The 21,977-nt window shown below is 44.7% G+C and overlaps 2 protein-coding genes across 5 annotated transcripts in view; both read right to left on the minus strand.

Annotated features, from left to right (window-relative positions):
* The window catches only part of rreb1a (ras responsive element binding protein 1a), a 45,983-nt gene extending 30,788 nt beyond the window's left edge, over positions 1–15,195 (minus strand). The window contains exon 1 of one of the 3 annotated variants that reach the window (XM_027013269.2): positions 14,925–15,194. In XM_027013269.2, coding sequence (XP_026869070.2) covers positions 14,925–14,964 — 40 coding nt within the window. In that variant the 5' untranslated portion in view covers positions 14,965–15,194. Of the gene's footprint in view, positions 1–14,924 lie in introns of all 3 variants that reach the window. The other 2 variants (XM_027013270.2, XM_027013271.2) reach the window with 2 other exon arrangements.
* A 3,784-nt stretch (positions 15,196–18,979) lies between these two features.
* On the minus strand, positions 18,980–21,459 carry ly86 (lymphocyte antigen 86). Of its 2 annotated transcripts, none has more exons than XM_035531001.1 (4): positions 21,226–21,459; positions 19,754–19,859; positions 19,506–19,552; positions 18,980–19,304 (listed from the first exon to the last, which is right to left on the minus strand). In XM_035531001.1, the coding sequence occupies exons 1-4, from the start codon at positions 21,353–21,355 to the stop codon at positions 19,261–19,263; spliced, it is 327 nt and encodes a 108-aa protein (XP_035386894.1). In that variant the 5' UTR covers positions 21,356–21,459; the 3' UTR covers positions 18,980–19,260. The 2 variants fall into 2 exon arrangements, with proteins under 2 accessions (XP_035386894.1, XP_035386893.1); XM_035531000.1 differs by having other exon boundaries at positions 18,980–19,385; positions 21,226–21,449.
* Positions 21,460–21,977: the final 518 nt, after the last annotated feature.

Raw genomic sequence — 21,977 nt, forward strand, 5'->3', positions numbered from 1 at the left:
GCGTGCATGAGGCGGAGTGAAAATCTGGATGAACGAGAAAGGCCAGTTTCCTCCCGTGCAGCAGCGAGGGTCAAACGGCATCAACAGCTCCCTCCCTGCAGTCCTGCCTAGCTCGCTTTGTGTCAGCTACAATGGAAGAGGAGGGAGTGGACTCCCTGCACCTCCCTGAGGTCTCACATCCTTATCAAGGCAGACCGTACACCCAGCAAGCCGCACGCGCACAGTGCTGTTCGCAGTAGTTAACTGCCTGCTAGAATGTCTTCCAGTCCTCAGCTGAAACAAAACACAATTCGATGCGCCCTTGCTTCTGTCGCAGCAGAAGCAGAACGGCGGAATCGCTGGTGGGTGAGCGAGCATCACCCAGACACTTTTGAATAGTTTGCGATTGACTGCAGTGCAAGAACCAGTTGGAGCTAATTTAAGTCATCTGATCAGGCTGTGTGGCAACGCGTGGAAACTCCAGCTGCGGAGCCTTCTGAAGCCCATGTCTCTGAGCGGAGGCTTTGCATACCAGAGGAGAGGAGCCCTCAGCATTCTCGCCTTCAGACACAAAATGGTTCCTTCTTACTTGCAGTTTCCAGCGCATCTTCCCATATATATTACCCCAAACCTCAGCCAAAAGTTGAACAATGGGAAGAAAACATACAGCTCTGACAAAGATGAACGACATTGCTGTTGCCGGATTATTTTTTATGCTGGTTTTCCAGTTTGATGGCAATTTGAGAGTAAAAAAAAAATGGAAGGGGATTAAAACCTGAGAGGGGGAGATGAGTGGGCCCAACACACTGCGGTCAGAATGCTATGTAAAGACAGCAGAGGTTTTCATTAGTTTCTTTGAATTTCTACGGAGATAAGAGACTTACGCCACATAATGGTATGGAAATTTTTGGAGACCCGTTCACACTCATGAAGACCCTTTCATTTGGTGATGGACCAAACTAAATAGTTATAGCAACTCTACTGTAAACATGAGGTGCTTTGAATGTCATGCTGACCAACTACTAACATGGTGCCATGAAGTAACGGTTTCCCTTCTACTTTGCAGTAATGCAGCGGCACCGCGCTGCTGCTTCTCCGAGCCAGTGACTCCCCAGCTTTCATTCCCAGCCCCCGCCCAGAGCTTCTCAGCCTTGAGCAGAGGCCGTTTCACGCAAACCGGTTTTGCAGTGCGCCTCGCATAGCGCAGACATTCGCAGGCTGGGGGAAAGCTAGGCTCCCCCCAACGTGCCTCGCAACACGAGAAGTGCCGAAAGCGTGGAACCACCGATCCTTTCCCATGGCTCCACGCGAGGGGGGGTGGGGGTGGGGGGGGGTGTTCGGCCGTGCCTACGGCGTTCCGTGCCCGCGGCGCTCCGGCGGCCAATCCGGCCAGGCGGCAGCAACTCGAGATCCTGGCTCCTCATGACGGCATAAAAAGGGAAGAAAATGACGTTCCCCATTGGGGATTATTTGGGTCTGAACGGCACGTACGTCGCCCATGCTTGGCTGGGCTCTCGGGAGAGCACGAGCACTGTGGCTGACGGGTCATGCAAGCCTGGGTAGCGGAAGGAGAGGCGCTCGAAAATTCAAGCTCCTCTCCACGACCCTCCAAACATGGAAACCAGAGTGGTCTCTGGTCACCAGAGAGCAGGAATTAGTTCAGCAAAGGGCGTTTTGGAGAGCGTGTGCACACGTGCACATCCCTGCACGCATCCAAACGCGCGCACGCGCGCAGACTTGCACGGTGTGAGTTACAAAGCAAGAGCATAGATGCAGGCTGTGTGCCGACAGATTGGTGCACCATTGACAGCTGCCTGGAAAAAGCATAAACTGTCTACCGGACTCTATAGATGGCGCTTGTGTGTGCGTGCTTGCATGTGTGTATTCAGCCAGGCCCTTTACAGACCATCACTATCCTTCCAGCTCATTTAAAACACTGCAGCCATTTGAAAGCGGATCCCAATTCTCTTAAGGAAGAGACAGCAAATAAAAAAGTCACACTGATGTCTGACTACAAGGCCCCCCAGTAAGCCTGGACATGGACAGTTGTCCCATTGGTTCTCCTCGTCTAACTGAGTTTCTGAGGTGTTAATCACCGGGTGAATGGGCCCCGAGCTCCTAATCTCCATCTCCGTTTCACTGCTGCTCTGATTATTTTATGTCACAGACATGTTCCTGCAGCGAGGTTCAGACATTTCTGCCATCTGTCTATGCGTTACTCGATTCACCGTCATCTGCTCTGAGCGCCGATTGTACATCGGATCAGACACATCGGTCACAGGACCTCGACTGCGGTACGGGCTTTTTTATTTCCTTCATATGCCCCCAAGAATGTTCAAAGCATTTCTCAGTTTCAAATGCTGCACGTTGACTTGCATGTTACCTTGAAAACATACACAATACATGCAACGCTCCTGTAGTCCTGCCTGACTTTGTTCATCAATGAAAAGAAAAAAGGTCTTGGGTAGGAGGCACATGGGAATTCCTCCGCGTTCCCTCCACCTCACACACATACTCTCTCTTCCCCTCACTCTCTCTTTCTCTCACTCCCTCCCCATCCTCCCCTCTATCTGTACCCTGCCCACCCTTGCAGTGCTGTTTACAGAGGCTGGGTTTATGGCTTCGGCTGCTTTCCCTCTGACACTTGTCGATCTGGACAACAAATGGCACATTCATTCAGGGACAGCAGTGGCAGCTCCACTCCATAAATCGTGGCTCCGTGCTGGGGTGGAGGGCCGTCTCTGCGGGCCCTGTCCACACACTCAACTCACCTCCCGTCCCCCCGGCACTGGAACGGGTCACAGCATCACAGCCCAGTGCGATAGTTTTTAAAGCAGGCATAGTTGTATACTGGGCCTGGGCCTTCACACTGGGAGAAGTCATGGCACTGTACAGACGCGACTATGATGAGTGGCAGAATGCAGGAAACACCCATTTTTGGGCAGAATTGTGCAATTCAAGAACAAGTTTATAAATCAGCATTAAAGGCATTAACCAGTTAGGGATGTTTTCTTTGAAAACACTGCAGATTTCATATCTTCAGATTCAAGACTGCAGTCATGGGCATCTAGATTAAATGACTGTTACAATGAGGCTGTCAAAGGTAACTAAGTAAATGAGAATATTAAGTATGTTCCATGGGCAAGGGAGAGACAACTTCAGAATGAAAACCTAGTGCATTTGCTGATGGGCTTTGCATGTCCAACGCTGGCCAAACCATGGTTGAGATTAGCTCCGGTTAACATAGTCATCCAGGAGAAGAGCTCACAGCTGTATGTCAACATCTTGGGAAAATAAAGGACTAAAGACACATAGGATCATCTCTTTTTGAGGCAAGGCGAAGGCGTGGCCGCCGGTTTCGTGAGGCAAAACCCCGAAAGCCTCCTTGCACCTGAGAACACAAAGCTAGCAGGAGGGCGAGGGGGCTGGGCGTGAAAGGGCCTTTTCAGGCCGGCTGAGCCGACGAGTCCCGACACGCCAACCTGAGCACAGGCCCAGTACGACACGCCAGCCTGAACACTTCCCCAGTGTGACCTGAGCACACTGCTGCCTGTGCTCTCTGGAAAAGAGTATTGGCGTTCTGGCATAAAACCGACTGTAGCTGTTTCCTCTAATTCAGCTTCATCGGGTGTTGTGATCAGCAAACTAAGCATTTGAAAAAGCAATGAGCAGTCCCAGAATAGCTATAGATAACTGATACTACAGTTAGGCAGTTAAGCAATTAGCCACATCCCCCAATTTGTGAAATAAGGCAACACGTACGATTATAATGTTAAAGGTGCAGCTGGTAGATAAGATCCCACAGTGATACACAGCTTACAGGCTGACTGTACGATGTCTTCCATTTGACATTATTTTACAAATTTCTCAGATGTGGAGCGAGGAAAAGGCCGTTTGGAAGAAGCAACCAAAACTTACACTAACAAACGTCAGGCAGTGACTTCAATATGCTTGTTGCAACAGACTCGTCCTGAGCTCTTTACCATCTCAGAACATCAGTATCCTATTGCCTGCACTTTCTGGGAAGTTCAGGATGTGATGCCCAGAGTTCGCAGGCCGGGCGGGTGAGCTATAGAGCCACACTGCTGCAGCTCTGTGGGTTCTACCTCGTCTGTTTGGGTGACGAGACAGAGGAAAACCGCTGGAAGGGGCTTGATGAAGAACTAAGCAGATACGCCTTTTACAGCATGCCATAATGGAGCCCTTTGTGAAACCAAGAAGAATACACCCTTCATCTGAGCTGAGACTGAGGCTATCCCTATGTCTGTCACACATACACACACTTTCTCTCTCGCTCTCCCATTCCCTCTCATTCACACTCACACACAGACACACAGAATGACCACACATGATTTGTCTGTCAAGACATTTTTCTCCTCCTGAAGAAAAGAGCCACTTAGGTGAAGAGAACAAAAATTCAGTAAAAACACTTGTTCAACAACGAGACAGCTCACTACTGTCTGAACAGCTGTGATGTTATCCACATATCAGATGAATCATTGCGCGCACGCGCGGACTCTCTCACACACACACACACACACACACACACACACACACACACACACACACACACACACACACACACACACACACACACACACACACACACACACACACACACACACACACACACACACACACCTCTACCTCTGGTCTTCATTTTCTCACTCACTCCCACGACACTCTCTCCCCCTTTGGCTTCTGTTCCAATGTTATATGACCTCAACTCCAAAGTGAGGATGGAGGCCAAAGTACAAGGCCATAACATCAGCCAACTGTCACGGCGGAGACTCTTGCCCACCTACTAGCGAGATCCCACCTCCTAAAACCAAACCCATGTGACTCCTCATCACCCAATGGGAGCGCAGGGAGCCAGCTGTTTGCTATGGCCGCGCGCCTGAGTGACATGCAGGCCGGCCCTCACAGCGGGGGTTATCCATCAAACCCAGGGGCATGTGGGCACGCTGAACTTCTCAGCTACACTGAGGCGACTCCCCCAGCATCACATCACGTACTCTGCTCTCCACTCCTCTGGCTGTAATAAGAGTCACATTGTTTTTGCCCTGCCTCTCCACAGTGGCTATGCTGGGTGCTCTCTCCCTCTCTCTCTCCCTCTCTCTCCCTCTCTCTCCCTCCCTCTCTCTCTCTCTACATAGGCCCTTCCCTGAGGACATGCTCCTACAAGGGAGCAATTCATCTAGACTAAGGGGGGGCCGGAGGGCGGGGGGGGCGGAGGCTCTGGAACTTCAGAGAGAATTCGGAGTCTGAGAGTGTTAAAGGAGTGTGCTTATTTATTTTTTACATGTTAATGTGCAACACTGCTAGCTGCAAGTGGACTGTGCTAGTTTTGTGGGTTTCACTGCTACCTTCTAAGATCAGCGAGCCATTTTCAGTGATTTTGAAAGACCTGCTTCTGCATCCAGTACACGGGGATTGTTGCAATATTTTATTCCACAGTGAAAAAGCAGTTGCAATATTTTATGCCACAGTGATAAAAGCAGTTGCCAGGCATTCACTGTGACTTTTCCGAGAAGAATGAGCATCGCTTGGAGCAAAAAGACTTGCCGCAGAAAAGCGACCCCGAGTTAGCACTCAATAAAGAGACAGACGGTTTATATCGTACAAGAGGCCATTAAGTGAACTGTCCAAAAGCAGAACCAGTGGATGGTGCCATTTAACCTGGCGCTCTTCGCATTCCTTTAAGTGTTTTTAATTAGCTGTTAACGACATCCAAAAGGACTGACGGCAGCAGTGCCTGAACATGTGAAACAACAATTGATTCCAACATGAAAGAATGCACGCGACAGGACGCTGAATGAGGAACATCAAGACCTCTGTCAACCAACGTCACGGCAGTCGCGGGGGGGTGGTCACGACAAACCGGTCCCCTTTGTAATCCTGTGGCACTCTGTGGAGGCGTTGGGGCAGTAGCATTTCGCCTGTAGGACTGTAAAGGCTTCATTTGCATCTGTATTGGCTCCCTCAATGTTTGCCAACAGGGTGATAAAGACAGTCCCATCAGACGTTAGCCAGTACCAGCCCGGGTACAGATTGATGGGTGGGTTACAGCTCTCTACAAGATAAAGGTCTTGACAGGATGAGAAGGGTTAAAAGACAGGGAACGAGAGCTGCATTTTCACCCATAACATTCTGAGTGTGGGACCAGAGTGAATATTTGTCACAAGGACGACTTAAGTAGTGACAGAATCTGAAAGAAAACAAAAGAAAACAAAGACTGTCAGGAGTCCTGTGTCGATTTTGGAAGCGCCAAACGCGTGCTGTCGCTGGGTGAATAACACTGTCCTTGTCCACAGGTTAATCAACAGCTTGATTTACTGTCAAAGTACAATCGAAGAGAGCCTTACCCAGGCCAGACTGACTGTCCATCTTCAGCATTCTGCATGTTGCAGTATCTGTTCATTTCCCAGTTTCCTAACAGCAAATGTCTTAATGTGGCATGGTGCTTATCATAATTACGAAAACCTGAAACAACATTCAGTGACCATCCGTTTCCATTTCTTCCGAAGTCGGAAAGACTCGCAGTCTTGTGAGAGAGGCCTTGGACACAACCCCACAAAACACACATGCATGTTTAACCCTCATTACATGCTGCCTAAATCTGTTTTCGGCATGAAACATGTGAAATCCCTCGAATGATTTATAAACTAGCTCCATGGCATCTGCCCGAGACGCTGGCAGACTGGCACTCTGGGTGCGGAGTATCACAGCTTCACTTACCTTCCTGAGAGGATAACGGCAGCATATCCTTAAGCAGAAATAATCTAGATAGAACATAAATACACTGGAAATTGGAGAATGACCTATGCGGTCTAAATCTGTGGTCCTGCTGGCAAAAATGTTAATGACTTTAAATGCTTAGGCTCAAGGGGATCTAAAACCGGAAAGTTGGGCCTAAAAATAAGGAAGGAGCCTGGAAGTCGCTTGCATGTTACAGGCCAGATATTTAGATGCGTCCCCTGTTCCAAAGAAAGGCAGCGAAGAATTTTAACAATGTCAGCATCTGAGCAACCGAAAATGAGCATCACTTTTTTGTTTGATTTATACTTGAGTAGATGCTCCGATAAACAAAACGACATAAATCCGTTTTTGGCCTTTTGCTTTGTGCATTTTGACAGCACTAGCAATTTAAGTAAACAGGGAATCCATAGATGTTCTTAGCTATATTTTTAATCTCAGTAGCCTTAAATCATTCAGACATTTTAGTAACAACAGACACCTGCTCTGCCTATTTTGGGATGAATGTGACTGCTTTAAAGCGACAGGTTGAGTACCCAAGTCCAAGGATAATTTTAACAATTAAACGGTAATAAATAGTCACAAAAAGTTAAAAACGGGCGTAATGGCCATTTAGCCAGCGACCACCAACTGTTCTTACCCGTGATCTTTTAAGGACCCTTGACCTGGTTTCCTTCTCATGAGCGAATCAGCAGCCTGGTTATCTCGTCTTCCTCCAGTGAGTTTTACGGCTGCCTTTACTATATTTCTTCTGGCACTTGGTACCAAAGTTCACAAGTCTAAGCCTACCTTTGCGGGTTAATGATAACACACCTCTAAAGGCACAGCTTTGCCTGATGCTGCGAAAGATGCAGGGCAAAGTTTGATGAAGAAAAGCTAGCTAGGTTACCAAATGCCTCCCTGGTGACCAAGGCTCCAGTGAGCCGATTTTGAGAAACGGTTCTTACAGCTGCCTTCTGTAATCTAGACAGCAGGCACAGACAAGTCGGACCATATCGTGTGTTTTCATTCATTTCACGAAATACTATGAGCACTGGCTCGGGAGCTAGGAAAACAACACTACTGTTCCCTCATTCAGATTGTGCGTAACCTCATGAATTAGGAGCGCGCAGGGGCAAGGTGGAGGAGCCCAGAGAGCCCGGCTGAACAGAAAGGGGGCGTTCAGGTGGGTCGCTCTTCTGTGAGGTGGCGTGCATGCCTGGTATGAAACAGGTGTTGAATGTGGGCGGGGTTTGTGTCGGTTTATTGTGTGCTCGGATCCTGATGGGAGAGGCCAGGTTTCAGGGGGGAAAAAAAGCCCAGATCACTCCTCTTTGTGTCGCCTTCTTAGGGGTGCGGCCGCCAAGCCTGGCCCATTGACTCCATAGTTCCCTCGGGAGGGCCGACAATGTACCATTAACCGCAGCCAAGCGTACCAGGCGCGTCTTTTACCTTTTACCTGCCCCCACATAACCGCAGCCCAAATTTAGGCCTCAACACACACTCTAGAAATAACCCGGTCCCCACCCCCAACCCCTACACCAGCTCTCACTGCATCTCCATACGGCACATTTATTTTGGAAACAGTACTGAGTGTATCAGTGTCCACCATCTTTTCTAAGGTTGATGTACCAACACGGAGGGAGGGGCACTCGGTCTTCTGTCAGCTCGCTCACTCTCGCTGCAGTGCACGACTCTTTGGTCTTTTAACAGGTGTGGTATGAGGACAGGACTTGACCGCCTGTGTGTTTGTTGTACTGAGTGAGTGAGGCTGGGGTGTGGCAGCCAGATAACAGTTATTCCCTGCCACTGGCTTCATACTTGTGAGGTTAGGCTGACACATTTATGCAAGACATACTGAACCGGAAATCCCTGTCTCTCTTCAGTGGAGAATATGAACAAAACAGTGTTAGGATTTTTTTTTTTCTCTTTTCCCCCCCAGTAGCTAGGGTGAAACTGCTTTAGAAAACGTGACCAAAGGCCCACGACACAGCATTTTCCTGCATAATTTTGGATGTTCTCTAAAAACAAAAGAAACACCATGTCTGACAGTTCCTTATCCACTTGTATCATTCAGCAAGTTGTGCAAATGCAACTAAAGCTTGTGTCGATTAGTCAGTCTCCCAACCCCCCCGCCTATTCTCAACTGTTTTTCTCTGCCTCTGTTCCTGATCTCACTTGAGGGGAACACACCTTCCCTGCCTCCACCTCTCCTCCACTCCTTTACAGCAGCAGGGCTGGGGGGATGCTCTCAGTGAACGCCACTTGTTGATCTGGGAATCCACAGGTGGACGCGTGGCAAACTTCTTCACAAGTCAAACGGCAAAGCGAGACCAGGAGCGTGTGCTCCTGCCTACGCGGAGATGAGGTGTGTCCTGTGTTTGCAGAACAAACACCGGGACATTTTCGGCCCGGCGTGTGCGAGAAGCAGGACGCCGTTGGATGTCCTGGGCGTGTGCGGTGCATCCACAGCACGGCGTGGTCGAAGAGGTGACGGACAGGCTTTCCAGACAGTGGGGTCATCACAACACACTTAATCCCCAAACCCACACTTATAATTACTGTTTTTCACGCGCGCACAGCCACAGAGCAGCTAGCTCTAGATGTGCTCAAGATGTAGACAACATGCCCCTGAACCGCATCCCAGCATAATATCCTTACCTAGCATGCAGTGCAGCTCTCGGGTGGGGTGTCATTAGGGAAGCTCATCCTTCGAGGTTGCGTTTACCGTCGGGGCCGAGCAGCAGACCCGCTAGTGGGCAGCGCCTCATGTTCGATTAGCGCCCCGCCAGGAGGCCAGATTAGCACTGTTTACACAAAGGCACTCAGCAGCAAGAGTGGCAGATGTGGAAAATCCATTGCGCCACCATGGGACAAACATGAAGCAAACACACTGCCCCGCTGGGACACACCGGTACAGGGACTCTCATTGTGTGTGCTCATGGGATTTTAAAAATTCCCCCATTTGATTGCTCTGACTGCAAAAAGTCAGGAACAGAAGATAACAAAAATAAAGATATCAAGGGAAGCAATATCTGTCAAAACAGTCTCACGTCTACATTAGAGGCATTCAACTTTGATTGCGGTTACAGCAATCTGGCTGTATAGAGATACAGTCAATTTAACTGTGTAACATTTGCATTCTCTCTCCCTCGCTCTGGCAGAAACTGGTTGGACGATGCTGTTGTCTGCTCTTTTTTTCCCCCTTCCCGCAGCCTCCCTCTGTCTCTATTCCTCCCTTCTTCCCTCCCTCTTTCTCCCTCCCTCCGTTCCACTGAGCAACAAGTGCTGCCTGGGAGTACCTCCCCCCCCCCCCCCCCACCTCCAGAAGATATCGCAAATCCTCAGCCTGCACACAACTGCCAGCTGACAAAAGTGTTTAGTCAGCAAGAAAGCCTGGCAGGGAGGGAGAGCCTTGGGCTCCACACACACACACACAGAGAGAGAGAAAGAGAGAGAGAGAAGGCAGCAAAAGAGGCAGTCTTTATTGCAGTCTCCATTTAGCCTCTCTCTCTCTCTCTCTCGCTCGCTCTCCCTTCCATCAGTCTTGAACACCACGTTAACCCTTTCATACCTGCCAATCATAGTTTAACAGACGCACCGCAATAAGAGAAAAAGGAGGGGGGGAAAAAAAGCACTTTGATGACACATTAAATCGAAAAGCTGCACAGGCAGCGGCGGCCGTCGTCGGAGCTGAGCAGCTCCTGGCCGACGCTAGCGAACTGGCGAGAGCCAGTTGCTTTAACGCCATTGTTCTTCCACTTCCTCCATCACTTCCCCAGTCCACCTCTAGAAGAGGCAGTTTCACTTCCCACTGGCTCTCTCTGGTCTCCTCTCCACAGCTCCTCCCCCCCATCTTTATCCTCTCCCTCCCTGCCGTCTCTGCCACTGTGGCATTCTTTCACATTGGTGATAGCCGTCGGGTTAGACTTTGAACCCACGGTAAACACGTGCTTTATTTGCCGGTCTGGGCTGAAGGGTGGGGGCGTGGGCAGGGTGAGGAAGGTGATAGAGGCAGGACACAAACGCGGGGACACACGGGCCTTGGTCGGGCTGATGGACGTGAACTTAGAGCCTGTGCTCTCATCGGCATTGCTCATCTGTCTGGTGACTGCTCAGAAGCAGATGATTAGCTCACCGTTGTAATGACATAGCACACTTTTCATGTCACGTCCCTGCAAAAACATTCATGTGGTAATTGAAGAGGGCAGGCCGTTCTCGGGGGACAAAGTATGAAAGCAAGCATCTCTAAAAGTATGGCAAAGTCCTTCCGAAGCGAACACAGCGTCAAGGCGTGCTGTTCGAGTAAGCAACTATTTTTTTTTAAAGTTCCTGAGGCACAAACAACATGTTTAAACAGGTCGCTAGCTCTCAGCTTTTCACCGTCACCAGTATATATTATACAGTATAGCATACAAATAGGCTCCTAGAGGTCATCACAGCCAAAGATAGGTTAGGCCTTTGCTTTAGGATCCCTTGAAGGACATTGGTGATATTTTGCAGTCAGTTAAATCCCATCTTCAAACACACTGCTAACTATATAAAAACAAGACACAGAGAAAAACAAAATCCAACATCAGTGTCGGTACCATCTACTACATTACCGTTGACGGAGTGCAGGCCACAAGAAGCCATACGGAGCAGCCACAAATATAGCCATTGCCATCATGTCTGCATTCAGCACTATTCTTGTGAGGACCCCTAGGCTGCCTGCCCACAAAACATGGCTCCATCACTTTCTCTCCACCTCCACCCCCCCCCATTTCCTACTGCAGCTCACATTCACACCAGTTTATCCACATTCCCACTATTCTGTCCACAAAGCCTTCTGAAAGCATTCCATGCAAAAACAACACGATCCACAAATTTGCCTCTATGGGTGCTTAGTGAGTTGGGCTCTCGGGTTTCGGAACAGTGGACTGAGTGTGAATTACACAATTAGCCTTTTTAGAGTTATAAACAGGCTACGTGGCCTGTAAAGACAACATGTTATTCTCTTATGTACATTCCAATACGATGAACATGAGCACCAACCAACAGTCAGCAACAGTACAGCTTTGCCTAGACTCTTCTGCTTGCAAGTTACATTTTAGGCTGAAGCAAGACTCAGGGAAGCAGAACAAAGCTTTAGCATGAAGAGTGAACACAAGTTTTGAAAGCCAAATACCAGGTCTAATTTTGAATTATTCCCCCACTCCATCCCATGATCTCGCTCTGCAGACGCCAGTCCCTTCCTCCACTCCACACCCTCAGCGAGATGGAATATAATCTTATCTAAAAAAGGCAAGATAAATATAGCTTGGGAGCCAAAGGGCCAACTCATCAATACCCCGGGGCAAGACAGGGCCCTTGGCATTAGGGGACAGGGCCAAAGCGACACGGTTCCTATCATTACTTTTCTATGTATCCTCCATAAAAAAAAAGAGAAATACATTCGGATGAATTGCCATTTGAGAACTTTTATTGTTTTGTTCGTACTTTCCTTGGGGTAGACAAATCTTATTTTCTTTTCTTAAACCAACAAAAACAGATGTCCCAAGAAGGGGGAAAAGGATGAATGGCAAACAAGAACAATGGCAGTAATTCGTTTACCTAAAATGATAGTGGTTAGGTAGCCAAAGTGTCTGGAGAGTAGGCTTTAATGAAATAGGATATGCTAATGCGGGTCCCTGAGTAGTTGTAGAGCCTCATGGGACAGAGGTGTTCTTAATTAGCTTCTCTAAATCCAAAGGAAACATTCCCTCCAGGGATTATACTAGTTTAGAAAGGCCTTGACCATCTTGATACAAAATACACAAATCATGATGTAAACAGTAAACAAGTAAATAAGTACCTCATCAAAAACCAAAGTTTATCTTTTTAGCAAAGCCTACACTTCAGTTTGAGATAAATAGAATAACTACAGCTGTGTATAAGCTGTGCTGTATTTTAATTATGATGCTACTCCTTAAAGTTAAATAATCTGTTGTATTGACTACAATACAACAGATAGGCCGTCATTTAAAGCAATATAACAGAGCCATACTCCAGTTGGCATAAAGAGAATGAGTGAAAGATCAACACATTAGCATTATAAAACCCAGGAGTCTTTAAACAACATTCCATTAGTGCGATTAATCTAGATGTGTCATCTTATTTGGGTAATGCACACCCATTCTTGTAGGGGATTTGAATATGTTCTATATGTTCATTCCAGACATATCATTGTATCATTAACCACGCATAAATTGGATTTAGAGTTGAAATCTGGTCCAGCTAAATGCTAGTTGTAGCCTTCATATTGTTCATCTCAGCAGAAACCTGTGATTTGTATATTTTGTCAACAGACATCACACTGGAGTCGACCACATCCAGCCCAGACCTGCACACCCAAGCCCAGCTCGCAGTCATGAACTGGAGAGAAGTGAAAAACTTTCCAAAGCTAAACTCGGACAAGTGCTGCTATCTAGGCTACTTTAAAGGGCTCAGAGGCCACCGGGATTACAAACAACAGGAATCGAATGCACACAAATTCACACCAAGGTTAGGGCTTTGGTTTCAGTTTCTGCATGCCTATTGTGTCTAGTGACAGAGTTCTTCCTAAATCAAAGAAGATAAACATCCTCTTAATCCAGTCATTTGGGTTCAAGCTGCATGCCCTCAACATGAACATGTACAGGATGCTCCTCTTTCAAATGCTGCCCCCCCCTAATTTGTTACCAAAAAAAAAGTCCCCACTCACAACTATCTTAGTACTGCCCTGGGCCTAGATGATCCATTGGTATGGAGTAGATCCTTTGTTACTTTCAATTAAAAAGTGTGATGAAACTACCAGAGCTTGATGTAATGGAGCTTGATTGTTTTCTCGTTTATTTATAGCATCTCTCCAACTCCGGGTTCTAACATACAGAGCACGGGGATGGCCCGCTTGCCTTGCGCAAACGGAGTGAAGGCCTGCTCGTCTACAGTGTAGAATTTCGTAATGGAATGCGAACTGCTCATCCGGATCTGTCCTCCCCGTCTCCTCCCAAGTGGCCAAAGAGGCGACGGCAAGTCGACCGGTTGACCAAGACCCACAGAACATCCCCGTTCGCTACGAGCAACGAGAGCCTTTTAAACCGGGAATCGGACACGGTATTACTGTAGTAGCTGGAATGCCAGACTAGTACACACAACGCATCCAGAAATCATCTTCACGCCTACTCGATGCAAAAGTGTGGCGACTAGGTTTTTCGCCACGTTCACCTTCTTTGCAAACTTCAGGAACTCGAAGGCAGCGCGAGGGGCGGAAAAGGGAGAAGAAAAATGCCTAGCAACCATTATCTAACCAGCTCGAGCTCCTCTGCTGTTTCCCCAGAGACCGAAGAGTCTAATTCCTGTAGTAGAATTTAGCGTGCGTACGAACTTTTGGACATTCAAACAAAAACACCGAAATCTTTATAGATCGTTGTAAAAATGTGACTCTATTAAAGCTGCGCATCCAAAAACACAGCTGCACCTTCGCTGTATGAATACGATGCCTTTAACCGTTCAACAACTTCAACCCAGATTAAACCAAAAGGCAATTTAGTTAAAAAGCTACAAACTGACTTCTAGACTCACACATTACTACAATCGAACTGGAAACACGTTAAAACAAACAGCTTATTTTCGATGAAGATTTGCCAAAAAAAAAAAAAAAACATCCATCACACAAAGTTACAAAACTAAACAAACCATTAGTTTTTGCCAACAACATTGAGCCTTTCTAATCGTCGACGAGGTCAAAACGTACCAAACGGACGCGCGTTCACCGACAGAGCTGCTTCGATCAAAGTGCCCGGAGAGACATGGATGCTCCGCTCGAGACACACGGCTAGCAGTTAGCCACCGCGAGCTAACAGACTTTGAACCTCAAAGGAGCAACCACCATCATTCAAACTTCGACGTGGTCTAAAAGTGAACCGATGGCAAAAGAAAACCGTCCGTCTGTAACATGTAAACACGGCGCCCTCCAAACTAATTCAGATCGACTTAAGTAAAGTCTCGAGGAGCAAATTCCACAGGTTTGGCTCGCGGATGAGCATCAGGTCCTCCGCGAAACTAGGAAGCAAACGGGAGTCGCGAAAACTACTAAATTATGTCAGATCAACTTTTTTACCATTACAACAAATGTCGACTCGAGTGCACAAAGCATCAATACAAATCAATACGGGGTTCGATGGATGAAAGTAAGAAGCACCGTAACTTACGTCTGACTTTGTTGGGGTTGGGCTGCTTTCGCCGAGACATGATGATGGTGAGTGAGTGGTGATGATGGGCTAAAAAAAAAAGAAGCAGCAAAGTTCCGGAGAGAGACTCAAAATGGCGTTAGTGCAAAGATGTGCAAAGTTCGTTAACTTTGTGTTTTCTTCTCCCCGCTTCCGAGTCCCTCCGGAGGAGAATAACGAGTCGCGTCAGGGATGAGAGAAGAACACTTATTTCGTTTTTTCCCCCCCTCACTGCGTCCCCAAAGCGTTGCGCTCGCGCTCGCGCTCTCTCTCTCTCTCTCTCTCTCTCTCTCTCTCTCTCTCTCTCTCTCTCTCTCTCTCTCTCTCTCTCTCTCTCTCTCTCCTCTCTCCTAAACCTGATCAGTAAGCCTGCGCATCACGTGTCGCTGTCCTGCTAGTCTCCAAGGGGACGTGTTACTGAGGCTGGAGCTGCAAGCATCTCGCTCGCTTTGGAAAGAAAGGAAATACAGGTTTCTGTAACAAACAAAAGTGTGATGCTCGTGTCTTCTGGCCAATCTGCAATGTGGCTTTTGCATCTTCAAAGGTTTTTTTGGGTTCTAGTCAAACTAGGGCTGTAGTATACACGCCTGTTAAGATCGCCCGAAAACTACCGAGCAACAGTTTGTTGCTGAAATATGAAATACGATGGCAGTGTCCGCTGAGTTGGCTTCTAAAATATGAAGAATTACAAAATATTAAAAACGTCAATCACTTGAATCACTTTATAGTATTACAGCAGCGAGTGCAACTGACTGATGTATTTATCAATGACTGAAGTTACTATTTAAAGTAAGCTAAGCATTTATAAATTTTGACTTATAGTCTGTCAAATCTTTTGGGGGGGAATGGTCAACACATGTTCTGAATCAATAGACTGTTAGGTTTGATTAATACCTTAAATTCTTAGATACATTAATAAATTAAGTGTAAATTCGTATATTGCCCTAAGCAGCCTAATCTCATTAATTCTGTCAATAGAAAAAACCTGTTGCACTACTAGGGATGTACAGTTAGAAACCTACCAGTTTTGGAGAGGATGGTGTTGATTAACTGGTCATCCAGCCTGGCTTATAGCTAAACAAATGTAGACCTTATAGAACATTTTATTTGCATTATTGTTGAATATCTGACACGCTGGCAAAAATAACCACTTTTTTTTGTCAATTGTGAGCTCAAAGCTTTTTTTTCAAAAAAAAAAAAAGATTCAAAGAGTTTACTCCCTCTAAGGTTATAGCTAAGATTGGTCTTACCTATTTGAGTCAATGTGTAACTTATTTATGTACATTATGTGTGCAGTTTCAACCACAGGGACTGTAAAAATCTGTAAAAACAATCATTGAATTTTGGATGCACAATATGCCCTAGCTAGCTTAGTCTACTCTTTTCCCAGCATGAAATAGTGGTACGGTGTACCTTAAGTGTTATTTTTGCCACCCCCATTAATATTGATATAGGAACGTATAATAAACAAACAATCACAAAACCCCTAACAATGATGAGATACGACTCAAACGAATACATTTACAGTAAGAAAAGATGTGATGAAACCTGAATGTCCGAACATGGGGGAAACTTGAGAGTGATGTTATTTATTGACCGTTACCAGGGCTTCCGAATGCAACCCGGTTGCTAAGGAACAACCCTTCACAGCAACAAAAGCTTTCCTTTATCCTCCATGCACGAGGCTGAAAGAGGCTGGCCCACAGCAGCTCGGCTGGAGGGTAGCAACTTTAGAGCATCCAACCCGAGAGAAAATCTTAAACGCGGGCTCTTCCCTCACCACAGCGCATAGCCTGGACGATCACTTTCTATATTATTATCAAATGAATAGTTGTTGTTGGCTATAAATAGATTTACGGGTTTAGAGTATGCACCACTGACGCGCAGTGATGGCAAGTTAGGCCTGAAGCAAGTAGCCTGTTTCATCACTGTTCATTTTTCTTTTTTGCGCCAGTGTAAATCTTTCCTGTAAGACTTGGAGTGAAGCAGGCTAGTGTGCACTCGTTCTTAGTTCGGAGGTCCCTGCGAAGATAAGGGCAGAGGGAGTGGTGAAGGAACCGGTTTCCATTGGTGACGGATGGTTTGTTTGCCTTGCAGCCTTCGTGCTGCTGCAGTGCGGAGCCACTCCGTGAAGCTTTCTTTGGTCCTTAGTTACTGCGTACGACCGAACTGGCTACTAGCAAATTATTTATTAGCAAATAAAGCACTAGCACTAAATTCACTGCGTCCCCAGAATTTTGGTCTCTTCAGGTGTGTAATTTTTTTTTTTTTTGGGGGGGGGGGGGGGGGGGGGCATTAAAACGCGGTGAAGAATTTCTCGCTTGGCTTGATGTGGCATTCCTCGTTGCCAGTCTTTTGAGGAGCGCGGTGTGTGCATTGTGGTAGTTGAGCAGGGTAATTCCTTTTCCCGAGTACAGACTCCAGTGATGTTTTAAAGCTCCACAAACGTAAAAATACAAGTATAGCTCAATTAAACTCTAACATTTTTTTTGCATTGGGATTAATGACCAACTTCCATGAACACTGCACACGCCGCACATAATGTCTCTAAAGTTAGTTAATGCAAGACACACCTGTTGGCTGTGCTTAGGGATTTTTTTTAACCCAGAAATCCAGAGGTGTGTCATAGAGTCTAAGTTAGAGTCAAGGAAACCTCCTATAAAATAAAAAGTAACTCCAGATACACCTGTGATTATTTAAAACACTTTCTGTCTGCTTTTTTGCTTTTTAGTTTTTACTATTCAATTTTTATGTACTTTTGGTATTGTATTACTACATCATTATCAGGTTAGAGTTTCCAAAAGTACATTTTTCACAAAGTAAGTAGACATAAGTTAAAAAGTGTTCATCAGAATGGCTGATCTGTATTCTAGCATTAATAAGACCCTGCCAAATCCTATTTTTTTTTCAGCATGTACCCCTATTACTCACTTCCGTAGTGGGACTTTATTATCACATCATATTACACTGGTGCATGTTAAGAGGCAAAGTCATTGCAGTGAAAGGATATGGTCCAAATATTTTAACAGCAAGACAGTCTTCATTCTCCCCATTTCGCTCTCACACAGAAACTGAAAACCTCCTTCCCCCAGTCTGTCCCAACTGTATTTGATCATCTGTCTTTTTTTATAGTGTTAAATAGAACTTGTAATAATTGGACCAAAACTGTGAAAATCCAAGGTGTGTTTTCTCGTTAAGTATTCTTAAAAGATACTCTGTGAAAAGCTTTTTTCCTTTTTTTTTTTTTTTTTTTTTTTGCTCAATATTACTCAACATTTAGAACTAACTGACAATTTGTGTGGCCTCATGTCTCTATAGTTATGTGTATTTCTATTTCTGAGCATAACTGGTATTCTCATCGGACACAAATAATTGACAGCGTGTATGTGTTGCTGTGCATCCACTGGAAAGGTCTACCAAAAGGGACCAAGACATAACATAGATTCTTCCAGAATCTTCAAGTGAAACTGGCAGGCTCCACAACTATTATGCTGAAAGACCACAGTAGGCCTATAAAAAAAGTGGCACTGATGGAATCATTTGGTGCTCTAGTTTCCAGACATTTCTACGAAGGTCGCTTCAAAGGGTTGCAGTTGCTGCAGCATGTTACAAGCATCACTGCAGGGTGATGGTAAGCCACACACCAAAGAATCAGTGAATAGAAAAGTTTGAAAAATGATGGAAAAGCTGTTTAAAATAAAGTGTTTTTTTTTAATCTATGACAGCTGGGCTGGTGTGTGTGTGTGTCTGTGTGTGTCTGTGTGTGTGTGTGTGAGTGTCTGTCTGTCTGTGCGTGTCTGTGTGTGTGTGTGTGTGTGTGTGTGTGTGTGTGTGTGTGTGTGTGTGTGTGTGTGTGTGTGTGTGTGTGTGTGTGTGTGTGTGCGATGAGAAATGACTAATGGAGCTAGTGGCGCCATCTGGTGGAAAAGATAAACATTACTACATAGGATTTTTGTGACACCTGTTTGACACCTTTTACAAGTTAAACAAACGTGTCTTTTTTTGGTTATTTTATATCACAGAAATTTCATACAGTATTAGCATTAGTACAGTATTAGTACAAACTTTATTTTGATCATTTGTTACAGGTAAGCATTCTTTAAAACAATTTAAAATGATCACTGGTCTGAATTTGTTACACAAACTTCTTTGAATTCTGAATCATAATACAATGGAAAAATAAAAATAGCAATAAAATGACTAACTGATCATTTTTCACACAACAATAAATGTTAAATGTCACAAAAAATTAAATACTAAAAAACCCCACAAAAAAGTAAACAAAGCATATATGTCTTGTGCCATTCTTGTGGTTGCACTATTGTGAGGGTATTCCCTGAATTCTCTGTTCTTCAGACATCACTGAAAGTCCAAGGTAGCATTCACACAAAGAATTTGGAAGCCATTTAGGTTTATTGCATTCAATTTCAAATTGTAGTGACCCTGTGAGCATGTTGAGGGAGGCAGGGCGAAGTAAGATTCTCAAGAATGAATTACAGTGTGCAAAGGAAATTAATTTGATACAATTCATAACAAATAAACAAATTAATAAATAAAACATACCTTTAGTGTGGTCACGTTTGGTAAAGATGCTTGGAAGCTGATCATTTCTGAAAGGTCCACAGATTTATTAGGTATTATAAGAATTAATTGAACTCTTTACTAATTTTGCAGTGTGCATTATATATCAGTGTTTATTACATGGGTTCCAGGATCCTAGGGACTGCTGAACTAGTAAGAGAGGGCCCATGAAAATAAATAAATAAATGGAGAAAAGGATGATAATTTTGATTATTGTTGTTGTCTCTTACCTCAAACAAGGAAAATTTGGCAAGCAGAGGGGCTCATCAAGCTGGCCAAAGGAGATTCCATTAAGAGACAGATCCACCGATGTGTACAACTCATCGATGGACGGCCCTACGTAAAACACATGAACACCATGATCACGCTGCCTCTCTCCCCATGCGCTCCACTAAAGCAGACTGGATGAATTATGGGTAAAAGGAGCTCACTCAGGAGAAGGGATGCTCTCAGTACAGTTGTGTCTGTCCAAATGTGAGTACAAGGGCTAAGGATGAGACCTATATCTTGCAGAGGGTCTGGCAAATCCCTCAGTTTCTCAAATTGTATTCAGTCATAGTAGATAAAAGTTTCTGCTAAATGCCGTAAAATAACATACAAAGGCATTTCATTGCTGCGCTGTTAGTTTTTGGTCCTGTAGGGTCACAGTTCTGTATAGTTTTGTGTTAAAAGAGCTGATTTAAGATGCTTTGCAAATCAATTGTTTTAAAGAAGGAAAACATATGAAGATGTGAGATTATGGTGGTCTTGCACGACTATGAAACCCCTACTTAAAAATGTCACTATGTTGAGACGTTTCTGTTATAATTTAATGAATTTAAAAAAAAAAAAAAAAAGATAACATCACTGACTGATGGATGACATGCAGGAATGGTCAAATGGCTGAGATTATTTCATAGTTGAATTCTATGCTTTTTTACCATCAGTAATCACAGTCATGTGATGAATAATGACTGTCATGTGGAAAAACTACTTATTTGGTGTTTAAACAGTTGTTTATAACATTTAGCTTGGAGCTTTATGTTGAATAGACAGATATCAGAGGCGTGGAGTGTCATATCTATCATAAAATCCCTGTAGAAATGTTTGCTGATCACGGGTTTACAAAGATGAAGTATTTTTAATAAAATGTTTGTACTTTGTTAGGACTTTCTCAGATAAAAACAGCTTTCTGAAGTTACCCAAGTTACCTAAGATAATATTTATGGATCTGGCAAAGCCTATGCTGAAAACAATTGTAGAAAGATGTTGGGGTTATTTTCTGACTTAAATTTACTAAAATAATAATATTATGCCAAAAATGATGTAGACTCCAGATGGTTAAATTTGGTTGATCTCTCTGTTCATATATTATGTGTATAAATATTGGTTGAAGCAGTGAACTATAGCTGTGAAATGGATAGCACTACAAGAAGAACAGAAACAGTAATGAAATATTAAGACATACAAACACATTTTAGGAGGAACATTTTTAGGAGGAAATGCTACATCCTGAATGGTCTTAGTCCCTTATTGTCTGTTAAAGTAATGTGTAAAAAGAAATAGAACACCCAAATATTGGATGGAAGGAATGAATTATAAAGTATTCTTCTTTTTAAAGGGGCACTTTTTAAACTATCAATGAATCTGACTATTTTGCACTAGATATTTTTTACACACACACCCCTAACATGCAGCTCAATATGTATGCAAAAGATCTCACCACAGCTCTTGTATGACATCTTGATCTTGTCTGAGTTACACACAGTGTGGGTGGGCCAATAGCCATCCTGAGAAACCACTGAGGGCAGTAGTGCCAAACTCAGGATTGTTGCAACATTGCCTTTCTTCATATTAAGCCCTGTGTAGATCTGTTCAGAGCCAGATTCTTCCAGACTACTTCTAATGTGAACCGGAAATGGTACAAACTGAACAAGAACACAAAACTTCCCATTGTGGGTCAGCTTCTGAGAATGTGAAGCATGAGCAAATTTCACTTCCCTCTACAAACTAAAAGTTTTACTGACTGGACACAATAACCGGTCACAATGAACCCTGTTTGTTCTTTGCCTGGGAATTTTCGTGATTCTTTTATAAGATCACCATTATAAATACTAAACACCCCATATTGTGCAATGTAAATTTTAAAAAGAAAATGAACATTCAGAATTATAAACAGCAACATGTTGATATGACACCAACATGGAGTACATGGCAACAAGACATCCACATCTCTGTCCAAATAAATGGAAATTGCATGTATGTGTTTATGTACTGATGTAGCTTTATAAGGAGTATTTTTCCAGAATTAGTTTATTGAATTGTCCTGACTGATTCATGGGGGTTCTTACACACCATTTGAGTGGTCCTTTATGGCTGTCCAACTGATTGCTTAGTAATACCTTACCCGGTCTCTAAGCCTACCGTGAATGCATCCTAACAGTACCCACAAACCTTTACTCTAGTCTAAGATGT

Source organism: Electrophorus electricus, chromosome 10 (assembly GCF_013358815.1).
Source record: "Electrophorus electricus isolate fEleEle1 chromosome 10, fEleEle1.pri, whole genome shotgun sequence".
Lineage (NCBI taxonomy): Eukaryota > Metazoa > Chordata > Actinopteri > Gymnotiformes > Gymnotidae > Electrophorus > Electrophorus electricus.

What these genes read in the sequence shown, in the direction of transcription:
- ly86 (XM_035531000.1), bottom strand. Translation starts at nt 21,355, where the DNA reads ATGAAGAAAGGCAATGTTGCAACAATCCTGAGTTTGGCACTACTGCCC. An exon ending in GATGTCATACAAGAGCTGTG is followed by an intron (nt 19,860 to 21,225) that starts GTGAGATCTTTT and finishes TGTTTTACGTAG; the next exon opens with GGCCGTCCATCGATGAGTTG. An exon ending in CCAAATTTTCCTTGTTTGAG is followed by an intron (nt 19,553 to 19,753) that starts GTAAGAGACAAC and finishes TGGACCTTTCAG; the next exon opens with AAATGATCAGCTTCCAAGCA.